The sequence below is a fragment of the Lepisosteus oculatus genome, chromosome 3, assembly GCF_040954835.1.
Source record: "Lepisosteus oculatus isolate fLepOcu1 chromosome 3, fLepOcu1.hap2, whole genome shotgun sequence".
Classification (NCBI taxonomy): Eukaryota; Metazoa; Chordata; class Actinopteri; order Semionotiformes; family Lepisosteidae; genus Lepisosteus; species Lepisosteus oculatus.
The window spans coordinates 4,631,507-4,657,777 of NC_090698.1; the positions used below are offsets into that span (position 1 = coordinate 4,631,507).

General features: G+C 45.7%; 2 protein-coding genes across 3 annotated transcripts in view; one reads left to right on the forward strand and one right to left on the reverse strand.

Annotated features, from left to right (window-relative positions):
- Window positions 1–46: 46 nt before the first annotated feature.
- On the reverse strand, window positions 47–6,914 carry blvrb (biliverdin reductase B). The gene is made up of 5 exons (XM_069186341.1): window positions 6,734–6,914; window positions 4,686–4,847; window positions 3,483–3,572; window positions 1,750–1,881; window positions 47–808 (listed from the first exon to the last, which is right to left on the reverse strand). The coding sequence occupies exons 1-5, from the start codon at window positions 6,816–6,818 to the stop codon at window positions 654–656; spliced, it is 624 nt and encodes a 207-aa protein (XP_069042442.1). The 5' UTR covers window positions 6,819–6,914; the 3' UTR covers window positions 47–653.
- Window positions 6,915–10,717: 3,803 nt separating this feature from the next.
- Window positions 10,718–26,271, forward strand: part of LOC102693479 (spectrin beta chain, non-erythrocytic 4) — a 66,155-nt gene continuing 50,601 nt past the window's right edge. Inside the window, exons 1-4 of one of the 2 annotated variants that reach the window (XM_015341048.2) lie at window positions 10,718–11,781; window positions 21,895–22,053; window positions 23,170–23,321; window positions 23,608–23,781. In XM_015341048.2, coding sequence (XP_015196534.2) covers window positions 21,915–22,053; window positions 23,170–23,321; window positions 23,608–23,781 — 465 coding nt within the window. In that variant the 5' untranslated portion in view covers window positions 10,718–11,781; window positions 21,895–21,914. The remainder of the gene's footprint in view (window positions 11,782–21,894; window positions 22,054–23,169; window positions 23,322–23,607; window positions 23,782–26,271) is intronic. The other variant, XM_015341049.2, reaches the window with a different exon arrangement.

Genomic DNA, 26,271 nt, shown 5'->3' on the forward strand with positions numbered 1-26,271 from the left:
GGGGTATATTTGGTGGGAGGGGGTGGGAAAAAAAGACACACCCGCCTGAACTTGAGATGTTTTATTAGAAGAAATCTTCAGAGGAGTTCGAAGCAATCCAGTCTGAAGCAGTAAAGGCAAGGCACTCACTGGCAACAACAGGTATCTGAGCATTGCATTGTCGGTGACTCCTCTGCAACCTGGCGCATACAGGCACCGGAGGTGCAGCTTTTTAACGTTCGCTGAAAAGGTGAAACGGGCCCTCAAACCACAGTAAAAAGGACAGGTTTTTTTTTGGGGGGGAGCAAAAGCCATTGCACCAGCCAAGCCTAAAACACTGCCCCCAGTGGACATTAAGGGTTCTTTCATGCCAGGGGGTGGGCGCTGCTCTTTCCAGCGAGGGCAGCTGGAGCAAGTCCGCGTTTCACCCACCTAACATGCCATCAGCCTGCGCCCAAGCAGCACCACCCCCACCAGTGTGCCACTCCTGCCCACCGCTGTCACCAGGCTGCAGAGGGCGTCCTCACACTGTGAGCATTTTGCCAGTCTTCTAAGGCAGCAGTGTCTAAAGCTTGCAGCAGGTTGCAGGGGCTTAGTGACCACAGCTCAGCACATGTTGATGTTGTCGAGTTTAACCCCTCCCCCGGCCCACCCTCACCCCCACCCTGCGCCGGTTAGCTGTACTCTCCGCAGAGCCCCACGGTCTTCCTGTCCCAGTCCGTCGTGGACAGGCAGTGGACGAAGAAGTGGCCCAGGTCGTATTTGGAGATGACCTTCCCCTTCAGCATGTTCTCCGTCACGGTGTACCTTTCGGTCAAGGGGTGGTTATCTGCAGAAACAAAGGCAGGACACTTCCTGGCTCTGACCTTTACAGTGGGCCTTCTGCTTCGACCGGTATTAAACAGAAAGCCCAGGCTGTGCACAGATGCCTTTTTTTCCCACCAGCTCCTCTTTTTAAAAACAAACCTCCCTGCCTGGTTTCAAAGCATGTAATGTAGTCCTGCTCAATTCTGAAGTAGCACCTCAATCTGTAGGTCTTGGATTGGTGTATGGATTGAATATGTATGGTAACTCTTGCATGTGCACTGTTTGGGTTTTTTTTTTATCTAGGCTAGGCACATTCCACTCAACCTTGTTGACATGGCACAAAGTTAATCTGGACATGAATAAGCACCCCTTGCTGTCCCATATCTTCCTCCTCCTGCTCGCTGCACAAACTCCCCTGACACCCAAATGATCCAGAAGCTGGGCTAGTTACCAACTAAGGGAGCTAAAATAATAAACTGCTGGTATAGACACTGTGGGGAAAGTCATTTTTACGCCAAGTTCTTAAGTTTTCTGCATAAGGAATGTCTGTCTGTTTTCTTCCACAATCACGATGGATCCATTTTCTGCAGGACAAAAATTGACTTTTAGCTGCGTGGCTGCATATAGAGAAATGTCTCACAGTGACTCAGCTAGGCTGGATTGATACATGTGAGGGACCAGAGTGACTGTGCAGGTTTAGTTCACTATGAGAGACACATTTCTGAGAATTTCGCCATCTTGAACACATGCTGATCCAAGTAACGAGACAACTAAGATCTATGAGGAACAGTGAGATTTTCCATTTTGCAGTGGAAAACATCAGCATAGCAGAGGCTTTGAGGAAACTGAATAGCAACAACATGCATCAGGGGTCTTGTTGCCTTCCAAGAACACCCCCCAGATCTGAAAAAGACTCTTGGCAAAGGAGGAAACCAGCCAAGAAGTAGGCCGAGAGAAAATCACCCGCAATGTGTGGAGGCATTACTGCCACGTAGTCCAGCCCCGACTCCTTCAGAAGCCTGTGCATGCGGTCATGGTCCTCGGTGATGGGCACCAAAGGAGGGGGCACCCTGCCGCGATCCCCAAGAAGGAAGGCTGTTGTAGGAAGAGGGCACATTAGGTTCACCAACAACCCCCCCCACTTTCCCCTTTTGATTTTTGGAGAGACCAAGCGAATTGCTGAAGGCAACACGGGAAGAGGAACTGCAAAGCTCTTTTTTACATTTAGGGGTTAGAAAGAACCAGCAGACGAGCCGAAATTTCCAGGTCCGTGCAGTTCCCTTGTTCTGTGATGGAGAACAAGGCACCAGCTTCCAGTGAGGTGAAGCAGCCCCATTACATTGTAACCAAACAGGCTTCTGAATACATCTTTTAATCCAATAGAAGTACTGCTCTCGAGTTTGAGACCGTTTTACAGACAAATACTGCTTACTTGTTAAATCTGCATGTAGATCAGGTTGGAACATTTCTGCGGTGAAATGTCTGCTGCACAACCTGTGCATATTCACTCATACAATACATCACATTAGTCATTATGAAGACTAGTGAGCAGGAAGGGCTGCTTCATGTTGCAATTTGCACGAACTCTCGCTCTTGCCCGTGACGAGACTTACAGTACTTTCACCAAGTTCACAATTTTGTGTGCACTTCAAAATTGGTAACATTTTTCTCAAACAGCCTAAATTCATTGATATTTTATTTAGCGAGGTTTGAAGAACTGGCCTGAGAAATTGGGAATGCATTTCCCTTTAACGGAACAAAATCACTATACAAGTTAGGATCAGAAGTTGTTTTTGTCAGTGTAAGCAGGGAGACCAGGATTAAAATGGATTTCACCATGTCCATCAACTGAAACGGGAGGCCCTGGTCTTCAGAAGTCACAAGAAATATACTGTAGTTGTGTCCAGGATTTAACGATGATTGAGAATCATTCTGGGTCACTGCCTTAGAGGGCTCTATAGCTTGCATACAAAACCTGAGGCTCAGCCTTTGTGAGCCCTCAGCTTTGTAGATCCCAGCCACATTGCCAGGAGCTTGCCAGAAACAGTGCTAATTGTTCCCCCAGTTGGACTTCTGCACCCTGGGCAGAAACATCAGCCTTCATTTGAGCATCTGCAAAAGGCACACCGCACGATGCTCCAGACCAAGCCAGCAGATGCTGTTGTGTTTGTGCATGCTCTGTTTTATGGTTGGGGTTGTGCATCACCTTAGTCATGGTTGAAAGTTAATAAGTTTAACTTTGACATCAATGTTCCATTTTTGACCATCAATGTTTCCATTTTTGAAAGATGGAAATGTCTTGATTTTCCCGAGTATAATTTTTCCTTGGTTTTGAAGAAGCACATTAATAGGTTTTGTGCGGGAGTCACATTGTTGCAGTCCATTAACCACAGCTGAGCTATGTACCACTGTGACTCTGGTATGGATTTTGCCTAAATGTACTGCATAGGGTTCTCAACATCAAAAGCAAATACTTTCAAATCTGATTATGTCTGCTAAAGACTGATGTTCTCTAAGAAGGATGGCCATGGTACTTTAAACACTTTTTGCAGTACACCAAGGCAAAGCAGGTGGGGCTGCACATTGGTGGTGGAGGGGAGTCCCCATTACCTGTAAAGCGCTTTGAGTGGAGTGTCCAGAAAAGCGCTATATAAGTGTAAGCAATTATTATTATTATTAAAGATGTCCAGTCCTACCTGACATGCATGCAACAACCTTTTGAATTCCACGGGCTTTCATAACTTCCAGAATGTTCTTGGTTCCTTCTGACATCATGGTGGTGGGGCCTGTTAAAATTCAGGAGGCAGTTCAAGGCGCGTACACCCACAAGCCTACACAAAGGATCCACGGATTCACTTTTGTCCGCCAACCTGGGATTTCTAGTACTTGTACTCCCTCTTGTGGTCACCATTGGGAATTGCAGTCACTATTTCAAGGAGCTGTGATCGGTTACTCATTCAGGTACATTGAAGTTCAAGTTTATTGTCATTATACTCATATACAGGTACATGGTATAACGAAATGCTATTTAGCTAGCTCTCGGACGATAAGTAGTACAAAGAAAAAAAACAATACAATTGTATAATAAAAGAAAGAGACAACAGGCAGTGTGCAAAAAACAACAACAGGTAACAGGTATAATGTGCAAAAACATGCATCAACAGAATGAAATAAAGGGATAGAAATTATGGGGAGTGAGCTTCTTGACATGTGAGGTAGAGGTAGATTTCAATGTGTGAGTTTTTGGTAAGAAAGAAGGCACTGTGAGGTTCAGATCATGGGTGAGAGGTGAGAGAGGCTGGGAGTTTAATAGTTTGATAGTGCGGGGGTAAAAACTGTCTCTGAGTCTGGTAGTCCGGGCCCGAATGCTCCAGTACCGTTTTGTAGATGGTAGAGAGTCATACAGTCTGTAGCTGGGGTGTGTGGGGTCTTTGATGATGCTTAGAGCTTTCCTCAAGCACCGTCTGTCATAAATGTCCTGTATAGATGGGAGGGCAGCCCCAGTGATGGACTGGGCAGTTTTCACCACCCGCTGTAGGGCTTTGCGGTCAGCAGCACTGCAGTTGCCATACCACACTGTGATCCAGCCTGTCAGTGTGCTTTCTGTAGTGCATCTGTAAAAGGTAGTGAGGATCTGGGGACATATCTTAGCCTTCTTCACCGTCTTAGGAAGTACAGGCACTTTACTGAAGTTTATACTGTTTAAAATAAATGTTAAGTGAAGTGTATTTCTGGGGAAAGGGTTTAAGGTTAGATCATTTAAAATCCAACTTCAAATAATCTTACAAGCAAAATGCCATTTTAAACCTTCGATCTTTAGCTCCAAAAGCTCCAAAGGCGCAGAAGACATCAGGTAACCCCTGGGGTTTCACCAGTGGGCTCCCAGCGCTCAGACTCACTCAGGTCGTTTCCGGTGCCCAGGATGATGATGGCGGCGTCCTGCCCCTCCAGCGTCTTCTTCACGTCCTCCTTGTTCAGGACGTCGCCCACCACCACCCTAGAGGCCTTGTGGTCCGGGGGCAGACGGGAGGGGTCTCGCACCAGCACCGTCACATTGTAGCCTGCGGACACAGCGCGCGGTTTGACCGCGGTCAGCACCTTCTGAAATAAACACCTGCTGCTGGACACCGCCTTGCTCTTCATCAGCACAGCCACAACTCAGAAGGAAGGCTACCGCGTGCGGCGCCTTTCATGCAGTTTGTGGCTGCTCAAAACCGCCATTGGTTTGAAAATCCCGCGCATTTTCTGCACTAAGAGAGCCCGTTTGAAGAGACACAAGCACAAGGCAGGTGGGGTTTATGACTCCTGTAGTTCCAGAGCGCTGCAGATCAGGGCCGGAGCACAGAGCCGTTAAGGACTCGTATTGCCAGGAAGCGGGGTAGTTCCAGAGCTCTGCTCCAGAGACAATCGAGCTGTTCGAGTGCATGTGCACAGAATCAGCCAGCCAGTCACTCAGCTCATGCTCTCCCGTCACGAGCTGAGTGTTACCCCTCAGGCACAAGGGAGGGAGCCCTAACATTTAACAGGCTAATAAACTAAGGTCCAGCTCCTGTCGGGGAGCAAATTCTTTTTTTTTTTTAAACCAACTTCCTCAAAACGAACAGACCCGCCCTTCACTTTGTTTAAACAAGATCTAGATTGTATCATGTTTTAGGGGGCAGTGTGCATCTTCTTTCCCCAATAAAGTATACTTTTACCGACAGTGTAAGCCGAAAAGGTTCATCTAAATCCCTCAAACTCATCTTGAATAGTCGAGGTTGCTCACCTGTTTTACTTTTAGAAAGTCCACAGCGAGCATGGGCCTTTTGTTCTGATGGCACCCCAACAGCTTTCACTCCCGTTTTAAATAACTAGGTCATTCGTTACTGGACAATTCGTCATTGACGCTGACCTTTCCACGAGAAGGTGTTTGTACAGATTAGCGACAGTGCAGCGTTCGTGAGGCTCAGACGGCCGGACGAGAGGTAAATATATGCGCGGCTCATACAAGCAAAGCTGCTGTTCGCACTTGTTTCAGTTACGTGGGTAAAACGGTCACATGTCGCCCTTCTCCATAGCAATGGAGAAGCGCTCTCCCAAGAGGCGCAAGGACGGCACCGTTACCATACTGTAGCGCCCGAGTGTGCACAGAGAACGGAGCTCAAAGTGAATCGAGCCCAACCCATCTGTTCCAGAAGGATAAGGGAACTATCTGGACACCTCGTGACTTATCTCCCTTGCAGCAGGCGATCTGCAACCGTGACTCAGCCGAAAATCAGCACCTGGTCTGCCAGCATTACACGACTGTTTTTAAAGGATCTTCGCTCCGTCTTAAAGGAAGCAACATAAGTGCATGAAACAAGCCTACTACACTAATACCAAGTATTTTTTAAAAGTTTTTCCTTTATTAGTCAAGGCGATTTCTGTATCACGGGCTGTATGCGAAACAGATAACTGATTAATGAAGTTCACTAATAAATTTAACGCATCAAAAAATTCGTCTAATACGAGACGGCGGAATAATCGCTTGCTTGTTAAATAGAACAAACAGATTTCAACGACTGAATTAATATAATTTTAATGTCAGTAGCATTGACCTTAATAGCATTCCATTATTTTACTAAAAAAGCCCCCTTTGGCATCGTTAATGGATTGTTTAGAAATTCCGCGGAGACAGCTGACGTGATGGTTAGATCAGTCAAGATGGACAAGACAGCTTTCAAAAACAAGCAACGCACTAAAGTCTCTAAATGTTTTACCTTACCGAGTCTTAACGATACCAAAAAAAAAAGGTAAATAGTGCCCTTGATTTAATAAGTATACCAAACTTCGCAGCTGCCTAATTCGTCAAGCAGCTGCAACTTGTAGATGGGCAGCCCATGTCCGCGTTCGGGGCTGCGGAGGTAAGATTAAATCAGCTCGCGATCCACGGCCGTGGCCTCGAGTTTCACACGGTTTAGACTCCTACCTGCGCCGACAGCCTGGGGCAGGGTCACCAGGCCGGTCATTCCCGTGGCGCCGAATAACGCGACGTTCTTTATCGTCCCAGCCATGACGCCTGGAGAGCAGTAGCAGTGAGCTACAGCCACACGCTCAGTGTCACAAAGCTCGGCTTGGAAAGCGAAACCCGGTCTGTTAGAGGCGATAAGGAGGGTCCGCCCCCCACGCCGAGCGCTCACTTCCGCGACGAACTCCTCCCAGGATTAAAATCTACATTCCGGGCCATTGCGTATTGACAGCCCGGCTGAGCCATAAAAGACTACACCAAGTGCAAAGGTCTCACAATCGTCACGAAACTGTGGATTCGGCACTTTTTTCAAAAGCTCTTGCGTCATTTAACTTTTGAGGGAACGCGCTTTAAAGACGCCGGGCTTTAAAATTAAAGGGGGACGCGTTCCTTTTTTCGAGTTTCAGACAGTGGCACTCATGATAAAGTTGATGGCTCTTGGAGCAAACCGTTCAGTTAAATATTACCTCAGCTCAGTGGGAATCAGCAGCCAACCTACCAGTGCTCTGACATACCAAGCGTCAAGTTTATTAAGCCAGAAGCCCAGAAACAGAGCGGTGACCAGTCACCGACCAACGTTTTCCGGATGAAACACTGAATGTAAGCCCTCGGAAACTAGTCTTTTGGCCTGATAACCTGTCTTGAAACATTTGTAACCTCAGTTTGTCTGCACAAAAAGGGAGATCACGTTTAGAAGTCCACTCATGAATTCTGCTCCCTAGTGGAAAGTCTTTACCTGCCCTCCACGTTCAGCAATGAACCTTGTGCAATACAGGAGGGAGAATACCCCACTTCTACAGTATACAGCCGTCACGTCCAGTGCCTTTTACCTCTGGATGTGCTTCCTTAACCCTGGAGGAATCCAGAAATGTGTTAACCTGGTGGAGTGCTCCACACCAACACCATTGGCTGTTTTTATTAAATAACTATATTTCTGCTAGCTAGTATATACAGTTATAATAATAATAATAATATTCATTGCTTACACTTATATAGCACTTTTCTGGACACTCCATGTTACCACCAGTGTGCAGCCCCACCTGGATGATGCAACAGCAGCCATAGTGCACCAGAAAGCTCCCCACACACCAGCTATTAGTGGGAGGAGAGCAGAGTAGTGAAGCCAATTCATATTGGCTTATTAGATTATTAGAAGGGCCAATGGGAAATTTGGCCAGGACACCAGGGTTACACCCCTACTCTTTTCGAGAAACATCCTGGGATGACACACATCTCATCCAAAGGACAGCACATCTTTACAGTATCATGTCCCTGTCACTATACTGGGGCATTAGGACCCACATGGACCACAGGGAGACTGCCCCCTGCTGGCCCTACTAACACCTCTTCCAGCAGCAACCTTAGTTTTTCCCAGGAGGTCTCCCATCCAGGTACTGACCAGGCTCACACCTGCTGAGCTCCAGTGGGTTGCCAGTTGTGAGTGGCAGAGTACTCCATGGCTGCTGGCTTTGTAAGAATCCGCAGTTTTCTTGAGGTTCTCTCTGAATGAAAGGTAACTCAATCTAGAGAATCCTCCCCAAGATTTGTGTTTGGTAATTTACTAGTAACAAACCCTGTACTTACATTACAAACAGCCAACTTACGAACCCTCCTGATAAATTGAGAGCCTTTTTTACAATGTCTACCCCCTAAAGAGTGAGCAATTACCAGCCACAGTCCTATTTCAAGGAGAAGGTGCCTCTTCTGTGAGTCATCAGGATTGGTACTGTTGGCCATATCTGTTATTTACTCAGCCAATAGGAGACACACCTGATGGCTTTGATGAAACGTGCTGTCACCACTGGTAAGTCCTTAAACATGTTATGTTATGTTATGTTATGTTATGTTATGTTATGTTATGTTATGTTATGTTATGTTATGTTATTGCTATTGTGTTACTATCTATTGTCTTATCTTCTGTCCTATTTATATACTGCACCTGAGTGACTAATGAGAAACACTTTTCATTATACTATGCACCTGTGTAAGTTTAATGACAATAAAGTTTAATTGAATTGAAACAATCCTTGTTCTGGTTAAGCATGATCGATCCTCGCAATTTAGTTGACTGAGCTGGTGGGGGGGGTAAGAGCTCAGGAATATAAATTTGTGAGAGAGATCTATTCTTGTAATTATATTACATTTAGAAGGGGGGAAAAGTACATTGATGAGTCAGTGAGGGGTTGAGATTCTGTCTTTAATAATAATAAGTCATTCATGTAGTTCCAGTCATTTGGTAACGGTACTGGCTACTGTGTAATATAATGTGTTGCTCATTTGACAAATGATTCTACGAGTACTTTAATTAAAGTTCCTTGTGGACAAATGAAGTTCTTCTATAAGTCTATGTCAAGTAAGGACAGGCATGTGGGGGTCGTTACTATATGGAACAGTACATTACTGAGCACGTCTCCGGAATGTTTCAATTTCTGTTCCAACCAAACACTTGGACCTCAAATTGAGCGAAACCCTTGGTTTTCAGTTTATAAACCAACCGAATCCATACAGGTCACCCTTAAATCATTGGTTTGCAAAGACACGAAAGAAGTGAGTTTTGGTCCGCCTTGTATGCTTTGTCACTCCTGTTGAGCAATAGTTTAAAATGCAATATGATTTGATTTACAGCACTCAGGTGACTTGGTTAGAATTAAGTGCTGAGAAAAGAAATCTGATTTCCCTGCACAAGTTCCAGAAACAACTAGAAGTGTCTTTTTGACATTCTTCTGATTGTTTTATGAATCAAGGTTAGACTTTAACCTCTAGGTTCTATTAAACCAGTTTAGACAATGTACAGTAGGTGCTTTCTTCATTCTGATCAGTAATTTCCACTCATTGACACAGATTATAAGGCATACAGTGCTTAAAACGGAAGCTATGTGGTCAATGTTTACTGGGAGCTCTTAAATCACATCCACAACCACAAGCATATCTATATGGTCTACATCAAGAATGGCAGATATAGTTCTCAAGGGTCTGAGCACACTACAATTTCCATTCTGTGTCTAAATTTGCAAAATCAGGGCACTGCCAGCTCACCGATCGCTAATTATTTCTGTACAGTTTAGGTCCCACTACTGTAGATCAGTGTTGGGCAGATCCAGTCTTCATGGGCCAGAAATACTATTTTTTTCCGGATCACTTCCTAATTGAGAGCCCTGTGAAGCCAAGAGGAACCTGGCGCATGTTGGATCTGCCCAACACTGATCTACAGGAGTTTATAGAACTTTAAAGAGGTAATTAAGAATCAGTGATCTGGCTGTGCTCAAGCAGTGCTGTGCAGTGTCATGGAGTCAGTTGTCTGGTATTTGAATAGCAGGGTTCTACAGTACGATGGATCATTTCTAGATTACACACCAAGTAATCCCAATACCTCGTTACTTCAGTGTCTGGTATTTATTCCAGCTCACATGGCTTTTCATATATATTCTGGTTTAAATTCGTAAAGATATTCTGATCAATACTTTTCTATCCTCATTTATGAAAAGTGCACCTAAAACTGTATGGAACAGGTTCTTTGAAGCGTCTGCTTGCGTGATTTGCTAGCTTAGAAAGCAATACTCATTTACACATTGAGACGGTATTACAGTAGTTTGCTAATTCGGTGTCTGTTCTTCAATGTAGGTAACTGCAATTAACACGGATAATGCAATACAATGCTAGCTGTTGAACGGGGAGGCTTAAGAGTATTTTATAGTAAGTCGCTTCTTAAGGCTTTTTTTTGTGAATGAACTAAAGTGTTCATGTTCGCGGTTGGATTTTTAAAAACGTTTAATTCGACGTATCCAATATTGAAACGCATAGCGTGTTTTCTATCACAGCATGCGAGAGAACATCAGAGGCAGGGCTACTGATGAAAAGACATTATGTGTGTTGATAAGAAAATCAATTCAGTCCCGCAGGAATAAAAAAAAAGGTGTTTTCACCTATTCCGTAAGGACGAGTCGCTGACGTTTAACTGTCGCTGCCAGGTCCTTGTCCCGCTTACATGCGGAGCGATGAAAGACAGAAAATGGTAGCTACTTGGGAATACATTCAGTGCCTCCAGCTGAGGGATTTTTTTTTTGTAGAGGCGACAGCGGTGGGGGAGGTGAAATGACTGATTTTATTTGATCCTGTGCTTGTACAAAGCGCGTCTTGCGGGAGCGCACATCACCGACAAGCGGAACAGTCGCTGCTTGATAGCAGTACCACAATTGCATTCTGCCGCCGAGACAGGTAAAACCCCGGTAGCAAAATATTCCTCTGACGGCGACTGACAGGCCGGCCCACAGAACTCGGCAGGTTTCTGAATTCTGTGCCGTCCCAGCGCTGCGCACGCCGAGAAAAGAAAAAAAGCGCTAAGCTCGGCGTCTTCAGCCCAGTTGGGAAGAGCTCTTTATGGAAAAACGAGAAGAGTCTTTTGGCAATGTGTGCACGCACCCTACCCTGCACGCATACGCGTGCATAGCTCACACCTGTGAAGGCGGCTCGTCTCCTTTGATTCACGTACAGTATCTCGCGGCCGCTCCACCGCGCACTCCCGAATCCAAGTCTCCCCCTCCGTGAGGCGCCGCTTTGAGCGAACCAAAGCGGTCTGAAATAGACGTGGCTGGCTGCTCCTTCCTTCTCTCCCTCTCTCTCTCTCTCGGAGACGGGATGCTTGCCACAGATGCCGTGTCGCTCGTAGCGTCGTTTAAAGCACAGGGAGCGTGTGTGCGCTTCGCACAGGTCGATTGAGCACGCCGGCTGGGAATTCTGTCACGCATTAAACAAGGGTATTGAGTCGTGGGGGGGAGAGGTACACAGGCTTCTTTGCAGTCCACATCGCGGCTTCGCCTGTGTGTTTATGGTTCCGTGTTTTTCTGTATATTGCCATTGGTGGCGAGCCTGACAGCCGAAAGCCGGGCTCAGGATGCTGCCGGGAGGAAGCGGCAGCAGGCTCAACCCGTGAATCCGACTTCTTCGCTCGCTGATATAGATTACACGAGTGGCGGCTTGCGGGACCTCGGCCGGGGATTTGGAGAACGGAGGTAAGCTCGGCTCCAGCCTGCATGACTATCGGAGGACTCCTCGGCCAAATGGCACTGAAGCTGCAAAGTGTGGCAGTACCCGGGGTGTGTGTTTCAGTGTGTGGGGAATGCAGCCACCGGCCTGCTCGGTACTACTGCAGTCATTTCGGTCTGTCCCCCGTCTCCCTCTCGTCACTCTGCCGTAAGCCGTGCCGTCTCCCGCAACCGGTTTTTGTACGCCGCGGCTAATGATATTGCTGAATCAATGTAAAAGGCTATGTTTTTTTAGTCAAATGAGGATATCGAATTTGAAAGCAGGCCTGTCATTAAATCCTCTCTCAGAAAAAAAAAAAAAGCTCATTTGGTTGCGGTGCGTTCGGTCTCGTCTCATAACAATAGGTATCGCAAATATCCAATTCCTGGATGTTTCAAGGGGTGATGGGCATATTGTCGTTGTCTGTAAATAATCCCGTAGCAGCTTGTCTTTTACCCCGCTTGTCAAATTAGAATGAAAAGGAGATGTCCAGCCTACACGCCGATATAAACCGAGATCCGTGAATCAGATACACCGGTACGCGTTTGCAGTGCTTTGACACAGCTGATCTTAACCTTAGCGACAACCCCAGCACGTCTTTGTCCCCAAGGTCTAGTGTAATCGTTGCACAGCTGGAACGACAGTCCTATGACCGGGAAATACATGAATTGTCTTATGCGCACGTTAAGGTGATATCTAGCAAGCAAGTGGTTTCATTTAGCAGCAGAACTGCGGCTCATGCTATTTTGTATAGCAGCGCACGGTATCATTGCTCCTGTAGTAATGCGGGTTACAATAATCATTGGACGTAGGGGCTGAGCCGGAGGCCGGCTGGGGAGGGTGGAGGGAGCCGGTAGGGTGACTCATTAAACTTCCATCAAGGGAACTGGGGTTCGCCCTGGAATCCGCGTTTCCGGTGCTCCCGCCGCGCTAAGGTGAAAGTCAAGACAATGGCAATGACACGAGCCGGCCCCGTGCTGTGGGTGCGCACTTGTAAACATTCAGAAAGGCGTGTGCACTAGTTGTTTTTTTCAATTCCTCATTGCCGATGAGGAAGAGGTCGTCGCTGATTTATGTTTGCATCTAGGGAAGGGAGCTATGTGTGCAATCTATGCTCCGGTTTATTTGGGCCCACCACAGGCGAGAATTTGTGTTTATATACCTAAGGGTACTGACACACACACCCCACACTCTGACTCGGATACTGACACACTAGGCGTTTTCCCCATTTTAAGGACGCGTGTCTCTAACCGCCAGAAATCGGTTCAGAAATCGCCTATTAAATTCCCTTTCCAAAGACCACATCTGATGTTTCCCACAAACCCGACAGGCTGATCACGCATAAATGTGAAACCCGGGGAACCCGTGAAAGTGCCCTGTGCCTCGATGCCTAATCCGCCTGAATACCGCCGATTCGGCCGAGACCGTCAGCATTAACGATGGCATCGTCCGACATCCTGCGCGGTCCGTAGTCCTGAAGAGACAGGGGGCTGGGAAACTAGCGCAGTGTAGAGTACTTTAATAGAACTCTTATTTACACAGGTTATGAGCAGCACGTGTTTTGATCAGAATTCATCATTTTTCTTCGGCTTCCCGTTTTACTCACTGGTTCTAGTACTGAATTATGAGGAGGTTCCGTTATCTGTAGTTGCCTACTTTTTAAAACAACAGCACACTGCGGGTTAAACGGGGACAATTTCATTTTGAACCCAGAAGTTAGAAGAACAGCCTTGTTTTTATGAACTAAGAATGCTCATTTAGCAAAGCCTCCCGTAAACTAACAAAAAAACATCATTTTACCATTGATATTTAATCTTTTTAGCATACTTGGTATGATTCTGATAATAAAATACCGGTAAACGGAAGTGTAACAGACATGAAACTAAAAGATCCCACTGACGGCTCGATATTGGATTCCAAAGAATAGCTGAGTTCAAGTTTTCTGCTCTGGAGAGGACACGTTTGCTATGCAAACTGAGGGACGGTGCTTGAGTGTATATCTCGCCCACCAGCTACTGTCATTATCTCATTAGAGCCGATCTGGTCTCTGGAGGATCTGGGCACACAGCTAATGACTCCTCTGCTAGTCTAAGGGTTACAACTGAGAAAACAAGGAAAGTTGGGGTGTCTCAACGCCTTCAAGGGCAAACATGCATATCACTTACTTTTAAAGCATAAAAATCCTAACATTCCCTGTTTTTATCCCAGTGAATAACAGGATCCCATGTCAGCCATTTATAAGAACCTTAACTGCTGTTTTTAGCAGGCCATGTCGTATCCTGATGTACTAACTCCACATTAAAAGAGATGGGAGATAAAGCCTGCAGGTCTACTCCAAATGTTTTATTTTCACATTTCTTAAGCCTTTACAAACAGGAAAAAAAAATCCATTATTACATAAACTCCTCAAAATGCTGGAATTTTGCGCTCAGAACATTGAGTTATATTCAGCCTAGCAGTGTCCAGCCTTGCACTGATTGACAGTGATGCTCTATGAGCGTCAAACATAAGAGTGAGTGTTGTTTAGCGTTTGCTTAACTGCAGACAGTTTAGCAACGACCATAACAACACGCAACAATATCTGGAAAATGTGCTCAGTAGCAGCAGTGCATGTCCTACAAGAAACTGTCTTGTAGGCTCCCTGTGGTCTTGAATTGAGGAGAAGAAGAGGGGTCCCGGATCAGTAGCTCAAAGGGCATTTCCAAAGTAAACCCAAAGGACGGATATGAGGCAGATGTCCCAAGTAAAATCTAGGAGGTACAGGACTTCTTTGCAAACGGGACTGTGGAAGATTAGGACTAGCTACTGAGGCACTCTGTGGAAGACTTGTTCAAGCAGTGGCTGGGTGAAATTAATTAGGATCCAGCAAACAAGAGCTATGGCCTCCTCTCATTTGTAACTGGTCTTATTTTCTAAGGGGCAGTAATGACTAGGGATGCAATAATAGTCACGCTGGCAGCAGTAGTGTCAGTCATACCAGTTGCAGAATCATTATTTGCAGCTCTTGTAACATTTTCCTAGCTCTCTGGACTCCGGAGGGTGGTGTTTGCATGTGTATTCAAAGCATGAGACAATGCTAAGGTATATACCACGCAAGTGAGCTGTCTGTGGCTGCTTGGTTTCATTAAAAACACATGAAGCAATATTAGACGTCTCTTTAGGTGCTTCTGTCGAAGGCTGTGAAGCGGTCAGAGCTAATTAACATTCGCATATCCCATTATAGTCAGATGGGCGTATAGAGCGATCTGTCAAATAAAAAAAACCATATCCTGAGCTCTTTTTAAAGTCGGAGCGAGGAGAGTTGAAGAGCTTTATATTAATGTGCTGTGACATCTGTTCTTCCTCAGGTCTATTCTGGTGTTTGTACTCATAGTGCTACACTGACTAATATCCTACAGCAGAGAACAGGACATAATGCTTCTGCTGAAAGGCCAGATTTGGTCTATTAATGGGAACGGGCTCCTGCCTTAAACTAGAGTTTCATTTTACCCAGCACCATGGACTAATGATGCCACAGAGGTTCCCACAATGCCACACACAGGGTAGTAGAGTGCAGCCATTAGGCACATGTACGTCAGAATCAAGTGCCTTGAAAATAAAATGAAAGATGTGTTTTGGCATGAAGACTTTCTTGTCCCTGTGTCATATTATTTCTCTTTCCATTTGAGATGTATCTAACTCAATAGGCATCTTTGTTTGGGATGTGGGACGAGCTCTTTGGTAAAATAAAAGGTGCTTCCAACAAGACTCATCTCCCATAAGACTAAACATTCACACCACTTGCAACAGCCTTAAGGCTTTAAAACGTTAACAGTATGAGCAGCAGTTTTACTCAACTGCTTTTAGTAATCCAGCCATTCAAATCCTGGCTTGAATGCAGGGATGCATGAAGGTTGCTTTAGAAAAAGAAGATACTGGAAAGGAAAAGGTTTCACACATGCAGGTCTGTAAAAAGTTCAGAAGATGATGTGGCCATTGGACACAGACACCCTAAAAATGGGTTAAATGAGACACAGTGCTCAAACAGCACTAATATGTGTTAAAAGCAAGAAGCAACAATGTGATTATATATTTTACCACCAACATGTTGAACTCAGGCAGGTCAATATACGATATATGTTGACATCTACGACATTGATGAATACATGCATGTTGAGCAGCATAGTGATGTGGATGTTTCACAGACCTTTGATTCTTGTGTTCAATTCCAGTACCCTTCTGTTTAGACTCGAGTATGCATGTTCTCTTGTGTGCTTAGGTGGGATTTCTCTGGGTGCTCTAGTTTCCTCTGACAGTCCACAGACATGCTTTTCACATGAACTACCTCCCAGCCCCGGTGTGGGTGTCACGGACACTTTATCAGGACCCTCTGCAGAAGGCAGAATCCGGAAGGGAGTGCGACAAACACAGGGAAAGAAGACTAGGAACAGGCCTGGCAGACAAACAGGGGGGCGTGTCGATGGTGAACTGGTGCTCGGGGGGGGTGACCAAGGCAAACAAGTCCAATGGAGTCCAAAGGGGAAATCTGGGGCGAAGTCAAGAGTCCAAAACTGGGAAATCCAGACGAGCCCCGGACTCAGCTGGGTCAAGACACCAATAGGAGGCCTCTGCCCTCAAGCCGTGGGCGTAGGCAGACCTGATGGTAGCTGGGCCTCCGGGCGCCCGTCTTCCAATGCTGAGCTGGGAGTAGGGAGAGCGCCCGGCTTAATTAAGGAGGGGCAGGACTGGGGGCAGGTGCACATGATCAAGTAAAATGTGAAAGAGCTGGAGGGCCCTTAAGAGGAGGGATCACAATCGTGACAGTGGGTGTGTCATGTCATGGACTGGCATCACGGCCAGGGTGTTGTCCCACTGTGTGTCCCATGGTCCTCTGGGTCATAGTAACCCTCTCAGGATAAAGTGGGTCTTGCAATAGATGGTTTATTCATATTTACCTTCCCGAGAAATTCTACTGAGGCTGCTAAAATAACAAATTCTAATTTGACAATCTGGCTGCATTTTCTATTGCAAAAGGTTTTCCAGTCCTTTTTTTTTCCTCGAGGTTTGGTTTCTGTTTTCACATCTGGAAGTATTTACCAGCCTACCTGAAGCACCAAGCACAGCTATAAGAATCTCTGATAAGAAGTGGCACCCGCCCAGCACCATTATTGTCAATGAAAACATTGTCTAGATCTCCAGCGATGCTTTGCGAAGGACTGTCTGTTCAAAGGTCCCGTTAAGACCCGTGTAATTGGCACAGACCATGACAGCAGTTTACAGAACAAGTTCTGGTTCTTCTTGTCAGCGGCAGAAATGGACATTAGCCAGTCAGAGCAACCAATCTGAATTTCCAAGAGCTAGATCATCTCCATGCCAGCGAAGCCTGCAGCATGCAGCGATCGCTCCCAACAAGTTGATTAAGGAGGACTGCTCTAAATAATGAATGCTGAGTAAAAGCAACACCCCCCCTGCTGCAAAGGCTGATCTGAAGTATCTTGATCCAAGAGTCACCTTCCGCGATCTTCCTCGTGACTTGGATGGATTGTAATATCTCTCAATAATCCCGTTGGCTTCCTGGAAGACTGTGGGACATGCACTGAGAACAAGGGGAAAGGTTTCAGCAGGTCATGGTCTGTCTGCTGGAGGTGGGAATATGATTAACTCTGTGCAGCCGCCCATAAACAGAAAGAGCCAGGCTGTGCCTTTACATCCCGGTGACAAATACCATTTGCTGTCCCCCAAGTACATGTGTGATGGCCTCTGGTCGCTATGATATTGCCACCTCGGCAACGGTGCAGACTTGCAAGATTTTCCCATGGTGTAAAATTTCGGAAATACCTGCTTGCAAATGGATGTGTTTCTGCCTCCGAGTGCGTAAAGATATTAAAATATGACACTACTGAAGTGGGATTGATTTATCGTGCCAGTGAACTAGAGCACTGTGCAGACATTGAAGCGTAATGCTGAAACAGGTTAAAGAGATTGTCAGTGGCAACACAAGGAGAAAGACACACATCCCCAAAGTAGCACTGGTCCTAACAGCTCCTAACTGTAGACAAAGCCGATTCTTCCAAGTCTCTTGGTACAATCAACGCAATTCAGTACAGTATATTTTGATAAAATGGCTAAGGTCAAAAAAGCAGAGCAGCATGTGCTCTTTCGCAGGCTGCAGAAACATTCTGGTGTGCAGCAGGATATAATGACTGAGTTTATTGGGGTATTGTTTCCTATCACTAAATTACTCTATTTACTAAATTAAGACTGCAGCAGAATTACAGCATGACTATTACGACACAACCATTCAAGAGTACAGCCCCATCTCCGCTATGATTTATATAGCACGCACAGAAGACACAAACGCACTCTGTTCTAACAGGGCTCCAGTGTGTGAGGGCTAACTCTTACCGTATTTGTCCAATGCAGACTGGCTGTCTTATTGTGTATGTGTATTCCTGTGTAACACAGAGATGCAAAAGGACAAAGTAAAACCAATTTAAGAGGCGCTCCAAGGCTGTGCTTAAGAGACAGTGATTTATGAAGGTTCCCTAGCGAAAAGAGTAAACGCAGCCAAAGACCAATAATCAAAGTCTACTATACAGTATATGTCTGTCTACCATATAGTGTCTGTGTGGACAGGTTTCAGTTCTGGGGTGGGAGAGAGTAGAGCCAATGATACAAACTACATGCAGGAAAGATGCTGAGTGTGAAGTCAGAACTTTGATTCCTTCTGCTCTTTAAACAATCATTTTCACATTGACCCTGATTTACTGCTTACAGGCTGCTAGCAAAACTAATCTCGTAAGGAGCTGTGTTTTGAAACTAAAAATAGAGCAGCATATACTTTACTAGCCTTTGCAAATACAGACTGTGTAAAAATACAGATCAAAGGAGCTGATAGGACACCTTACAAAGTATTTTTCTTCAAAAGCAGACAATGTAACATTTTTCCTTCTCGAGATTCACTTGATCTGACAGTGATACCATTTTCAGGTTAGTTTCAGGATGGTGAGTAGCTAAGCCACTCTACTTTTGCTAACTTTAACATTTTTTGAAGATACAGAGTGCCTAATAATGTCTGCAGCTAAAGATGTGTAATATATTATTTCATATTTCATTATAAGTGCTGTAAATACCTATATAATAGGAGGAAAAAAAAGTAATTTCCATCTTGTGTGCAGGACTCGATCTCTCATCTGTTACTGTACAGCCACCCAGGCTGTTCACAGCTGTCTCAAATGCACAGGGTCAGAACAGCACTGCAGGCGCAGAGCACTTTCTCTCACTGTACATGTGCAGTCTCTCCCAGGACCTCTATTGTATTTAGAAACAAATGTGGTACACGTAATGGGGGAAACAAGCTTCTCTGCATGCAACATTCTAATTTGATATCAAAAAGACTGACAGCATTAATGGGACATTTACCAAACGTGTAAATAGTACACTGTGTCTGTACGAATATGTGAAGACATTTCAGACATGAATCCAGTAAAAAGGAATCTTGATTCAGGCCTAACTACAAAACAGTTTGTTTTGCTCTTATTTTCACAGTGAAGCGGTGCATTTTTAAATTCTCTCAGAGCAGCCGTGACTTCAAAGCTCTTCCTAAAAGAGATTTCGGTCTTTGCCGACAGTGGCGTCCTGAGGCATTTTCACGGCCGCTGCTCTTAGTGATGTGCAGTAAAAAAAAACGCAGGGTGTCTGCTGGTCCCCATTTTCAAGGGTACGAGACAAGCCTGGGTGCGGGTCGGATCCGTATCCCGTTTCCCCTCGCAGGTACCGCGGTCCGTAGCGTTTCTTCGGGAGCGGGGCTACCGGTAAAAACGCTTCAGAGCGGCGCTCGTTCGCGTCCTCGCCGCGCCCTTACTGACGCCCCTGGGTCCATCAGCCTCCGCCGGCAGCAGCTTCTGGGCGGACGAAGGCAAAAAGAAAAGAAAAAAACGCAGCCCAGCCACTGAACTGTGAAACTTCAGCTTCACGGCTCACCGCGCTCCTTCAGTACTTCACAAATGGTCTATTTTTTTTTTAGAGGAGAGAAAAAAAAGTAACAGCAGAATTGCCCCTCACCCCCAACCTTCAAAAAATCTGTGCGAGAAGATATGGAGAGGAGGCTGTGTGTGTGTGTGGGGTCTGTGTGTATATGTGGTGGGGGGTGGGGGTGTTTGTGGTTTGTGATGAAGGTCATAGCCGAAAGCTGAATTCTGCAGTATTTACTGCAGATGAAGTGCTGGGTATTAAGACAGGGAACATAACTGGGAAAAAGTAAAAAGAGGTGATTTGGGAACTTAAATAAAAAAAACCCACCTATATTATTCATCACAATAGCAATGAGAATAGTTCACCTCACTATGATAATTTATTTTGAGGAAGGACGAAAGGTTTCTACAGTGTGATGATTCAACGCATCTGGCTTGTTTGGTCGTTAGAAGTGTATTGATCCGTGAGGATCTCATCCAGGCATTTCCAGAAGATTCCCAGGGCATCACATTTAACAACATGAGAGGGCAGGCAGACATCCACACTCCTTTGTGCAAAGAGGGTGGATTTGCTGCTACAATACTGTGCTTTTTAGGCCCAATGGAATCTTTGCAGTGTCTTTCAAGATTTTGCTTATTTGTAAAAGTGCACAAATAAATGCATACAGTGTGTGAAAATATATAAATGCCAACTTAAATCTAAAACCGATATTGCCCTGCCACTCACAGCTGGCAGCCAACTAAACGCAGCAGGTGTGAGCCTGGTCAGTACCTGGATGGGAGACTCCTGGGAAAAACTAAGGTTGCTGCTGGAAGAGGTGTCAGTGGGGCCAGCAGGGGGCGCTCACTCTGTGGTCTGTGTGGGTCCTAATGGCCCCACAGGGATGGGGACACTATAGTGTAAAAAGGCGCCGTCCTTCAGATGAGATGTAAGACCGAGGTGTTGACTCTCTGTGGTCATTAAAAATCCCAGGGCGTTTCTCGAAACCAGGAGCGTTTCACCAAGTTGTTGGTGTCTTGGTACCTGTGGGGTTGTTTTGGCATTTTCACACCTTCTTTCCGCTGTAAGGATGGTCTGCCGTGTGGTGAAACGCGTATCGCTGTTTCACCAACTCAGCCTTTTTGCTGAGCCCTGGCGTTTGATTTCTCTGCTCATCTATTTTTAAAGACAGCGAAAGGCTGTGGAGAAAAAAATCGTTAATCTTTTTTGAACCAATACGCCGTGTGTGTGCAGGACAGTGCATTAAGTGTAGCTCTGAGGTAAGAACTTTTACAGTATATTCGATCGCTGAAACGATCGACATGATTCACAGATGGAAATGTGAGTATTTGATCCTGAACATATGATCTTTGTGATCTTCCTTTTGATCATAGCACTGGTTTAAAAACACAGCTTTGATGAGAGAATCTTGTAACCTTCCTAAGAACAAAAATTGGAAACATTTATATAACATGAAACTGTATTTTTCTCATGTTGTGGATTTTAGACCAATAGTTTTGTAATACGAGGTGGATTTGACTGTGGGATTTGCTTTCAGTAGAACAGGGGTTTCCAGCCCCGATCCTAGAGAACCCCATTCCAGCAGGTTTAATAGAGCAGCGTTCAACCAATCCATTTCTAAAAGCCTGGAACATTTTAACTATAATCATTGAAACAGGCGATGCATTCAATGAAGTCATTTAGAGATCATCTGGGACAAAATGCGAGACAAGACTTCAGCCCTCCAACACCAACGTTCCTCCCATTGATACACAACGTGCTGAACTGCTCAGTCGCTTAAACAAGTGGTCCTAAACTTTAAGGCTGCTGTTGCATCTTCCGGGTGGATTTTGCACATTGGTGGTGGTGGAGGTAAAGCACTTTGCTTTAGACTTTGAGTGGAGTATCCAGAAAAGTGCTATATAAGTGTAAGCAATTATTATTATTATTATTATTATTATTATTTAAGTAAGAGGTGACTTAGGGGTGACCTAGAAGGATTGGGGCTCTCCAGGAGCAAGCCTGTTGACCCCTGTGTTAAAACTTGATCTTGTTGTGTAGGGTTAATGATTTTCGGCCAGTCGCGTGTTTTGGGGGAAAGCAGCAACTGATCGGTTTGGACGATGTGGTTTCAGGGACTAAGAGCGTCTCTCTGCCTCCCTGCACAGGGCGAGTGGGAACAGGCGTCATGGCCAGTGCCTCCACAGACCTGGATAACGCGGAGCTCAACAACAACAACCGGCCCGCCCCCAGCACGGAGCAGGCATGGGACGCGGAGAGCACCACCGCCAAGCTGTTCGAGTGCTCGCGGATCAAAGCACTGGCAGGTGGGCGTGTCCACTGACTTCCACAGGAAGAGGCTGGAACCGCGCCTGATGTGACATCAGGATCAGGATCAGGATTAGAAACAAGATTTATGTAGAAAGTGCCTTTCTAAACCTAAGGATGGTATACATGTTCTGCAGAAATAGTGATAGAGAAAAATACAAAAAAAGTACAATAAAAAGCAAAAATAAACAAGAGCACACAGGTTTATACCGATGTAGAGAAAACAGACATAAATCTTGGCAAAAAAGGAAAGTTCTGAGTTTGAGTAGGGAGCTGTGTCAGCATATTTAGGCTGCATAGGAACGGGTAAAGGTTTTGCTGAAAGGAAAAGAAAAGAGGCACAACGATTCAGCTGTGGAGTCTTCTTCAGGTGTGAAGAAGCACAGCTGCCACACCTGAAGAAGGTTCCACAGCCAAAACGGTTGTTACGGGGAGTCTTCTAAACCGAGGAAGGGTAGGATTCTATGTGGGCTCAGGAGGTGGGGAGGTAACCAGAGAGTTACTTACTTAGTAGATTCGTTATCCAGAGATGTAGGCAAAGCTGGAAACCAGAAGTCCTTTAACCGAGACAGAGTCCTAAAGCCAAGCAAAACCGTAATCCGAGAAGCCAAGTCCAAAACACGAAACTGAGGAGACACTCCGGATGAAAGGCCAGGGATATGTGGAGCTGGAAAGGCAAACACAATACTGAGCGTGGAAGAACAGGTAAGTAGTGATGAGGTACATTGGGAGGAGAGGATGTGTCGGCAGAAGAGCGAAGAGGTGGGTTAGGTGATAATCGTAGTCTCCGCCTACGTCTTGATCAGGACGCCTGGGCCGTAACAACATTTGCCTCTTCTTTTCCTTTCAGCATGGAATAAACCTTTACCTGTTCTTTTGCAGTTTTAAGTTAGGATTTGTCAAAGAATGTGCCTCTCTTAGAGCGTGAGGAAGGTCATTCCATAACACTGGAGCAGTGAAATATAGTTCAGAAAAAATAAAAAAAAGAGGTTATTGTGAAGACTGGAGCCAGTAGGTGCTGGTAGGTCAGGAGGTTGCACTGTGGTTTGCCTGACCAAAAATGGTTGGTCAAAGTCTTCACCTCCTTCCCTTCTGTCTTTTTTTTGTGTGTTAAGATGAGCGTGACGCAGTCCAGAAAAAGACTTTCACCAAATGGGTGAACTCTCACTTGGCGCGGGTGTCCTGCCGAATTGCCGACCTCTACAATGACCTGCGGGACGGCTACATGCTCACCAGACTCCTGGAGGTGCTATCAGGAGAGCCCCTGGTTTGTTCCAACTTCTTAACCTCCATAGCCCAGGACTGGTAGACTTTAGACTGGTAGATCTTTTTGCCCGCTTAAAAAAGAGCTTTACGCTTGAAGACAATGCTTAAGGTGACTTCTTTCAATAAATTCAAAGAGGAATAATGTAAATTGAGCTGATCTTTAAATACCGTAGGCCCTGTGTGGCTGTTTTTATACTCCAACGAATAAGCGGTTTCTCGAACTCCTCTGTTGGCAATGCTGTTTCAGCCCAGCGCTCTGCCCCTCTGTCACGCTCTCTGTCCCTCAGCCCCGGCCCACGCGAGGACGCATGCGGATCCACTGCCTGGAGAACGTGGACAAGGCCCTGCAGTTCCTCAAGGAGCAGAGGGTGCACCTGGAGAACGTGGGCTCCCACGACATCGTCGACGGCAACCACCGCCTCACCCTGGGCCTCATCTGGACCATCATCCTCCGCTTCCAGGTGCGGCTCTGGCCACTTCTGACAAGGGGGGAGGAGACGGATGCGTTTCCAGACCATTGCAAATCAGAGTGTGTACTTAAAGGTGAACTCTCAAAAGGGTTATTAAATCTCGGTAAGGAAATAAATTCATTGACGGAATAGAAAAATTTCAGGCATTTCACAAAATGGTGAACTTGTGAAAGTACTGTTAGTCACCATGTTGAATGAATGAACAAGTAAGTTCCATTTATCGGCAAAAACCGTCTTAAAGTCGTAGAAGAGAATATTCACAAGCCTGCTTGTCTTCAGTGTAAAATTGCCGCTTAATGTCACCGGAAGTTCTGTTGCCTCATTCTGAATTGCAGACAATGACATCAATATAGCACTGCGAATAACTGGAAACTTTACAGTTTATACCTTTGTGCTCACAGTTTTATGGTGACCCTCCAGAGCCACAAGTCCTATAGGTCCCCAAGCACTAGAGGGCACTGTGTACATTTTACTTTTATTGTGGTTTAAAATGCCCTCATCAATGCAGATACTTTCTAACTTCGAAATAGAAAAGTAGCATTGCAGTTCCCCTTTTAATTGTTGAAATAATCTTCAGTGGTAAGGCCAGTCAAGTATTTGAAAGTCAATTAAATGACTAGTGGGAGGCAGGACACTATGGGGATGAGGTGAGCACATGGCTGTAGGGTGGCTGCTTTCTCCTGGAAGATGGATCCTGCGAGCTAATTAAACCCAGGACTCCAGCAGATGCTGAGCATTCATTCAGTCACAAAGGACTTCCAAAGTGCATTCTTGAAGCCAATCTTCACTGGGAAGTCTCTGAAACCTGGTGAAGCAAACACCCAACACAGATGGCCTTCCACACTTTGCTTCCTTCTGTTCTGCTCTAATAATGGTGTTAAAATGCTGTTTATGCCAAATGTATTTAATCTGTGCGGCAATGAACAGGACCAGGTAGACTCGGTAAAGGAGAGACCCCAAGATCATACACAGCCGCATAACTGGAGGAGACAGTTCGGTCAGCAACTTGAATTTCCATGTTAATAGAGGTGGCCTTAGTCGATTTTTTGGGATTCTGTTACAAAAATGACAATCCCCAAGCCCTCTTGCCTTTCAGCATTCCTCACTGCTGAACTGTTGTGGGGATAGCCTGGGCAATATAGCTCTCGCCCATTCTGCACACAGCAGCCAGGCAGCCGACAGGCTCTTGAATTTTTCATGTGGTGAAAGAGAAGGAGAAGGGCGATGCAAACGGGTGGAACTCTGGGAGCGTAGGCCTTTACTATTGTCCTTTTTTTTCCTTCTCCTGTCTCGAGCTGGTGCCAGACCTCTGCCCTGTCAGCATTACAGGGGCTCAGCGCTGCGGTATCTGCGTCAGAAGTGTGTGTGTTGGGAGGGGTTTTGGGTGAAAGGGAAAGCATATGAAAAAGACAGTCAGGTGAGCTGGAAACATGATATGGTGTGTGTGTGGGGGGGGTAGTTGTTCCTGGAAAGACTTCCGGAGTAGATGCAGCATTCAGGATAGTCCAGAGCCTTTCCTGTGAAGGCAAAACAAGCAAAGCAATCTGCAATATTACAGGCAAACGTCAGAGCCTGTGAGCTCTCAGCCTGCTCTCCTGGGCTGCTAGCGGTAACATTATTGATGATGATTAACATTGAATATCAGAGCTGAAGGGTTTTGTCTTTCCACTCTTCCTGCTACTGCTGTTACAGTTGTGAGCACAGTTACTGCTGCAGCTGCTAATAAATATTCCCATTGGTTTTATTCGCTGATCTGTCGTTGCACTGCACTGAAACCAGACACCTGTCAGAAAGGGAACCTGGTGCCACTGTCCATCAGATTGCAGAGCTGGAGGGCCATTGTAGAACCCATTTATTGCACAGATCTGAAGAGCTGCTTGTGAGGAGAGGAGCTGGGCACCACGAGTCTTCAGGATGCCGTCAATTACTTGCATTTATTTCCAAATTCAGAGATCGAGAGAAGCGCTGTCATTGCTGAGGTTAAGGAATGCCTGTTTATGTCACTTGGCTTCATTAGCTGGCATCAAATGTGCCCATCAGAGCATGTGTGCAGATTAAGAGTAAATACATGACAGATAATGCTGGAGTGAATCCAGCCTTGCGCTTCCAATAAAAGTTGCAGAAATAAAAAAAAACGTGAAACAGAACAGTAAGAAACAGAAATAAGGTTTTGCCTCGTTCCCCACTCTGCTCCTATCTGATTCTCTGTGGAATCACGCAGCCCCTGATTTCAATCCTGTTTCTTCTGGTCTGGCAAAGGAAATCTTCCCACCTTGGACCTACAGCAAAGACTCCTTACCTCCCTCTACCTTCTGTCACGAAAGCGTTCTTTCCGGACCCTATGCAGACGACACAATCCGGGGTAGAGGGAGGAAAACACGGGGAAAAATGCATGCAGGGATCAGGAATGAAAACAGGGGGTGTGTCCATGGTGTGGAGGTGTGGCTGAGGCAAACTGTCCAAAACTGAGTCCAATGGGGA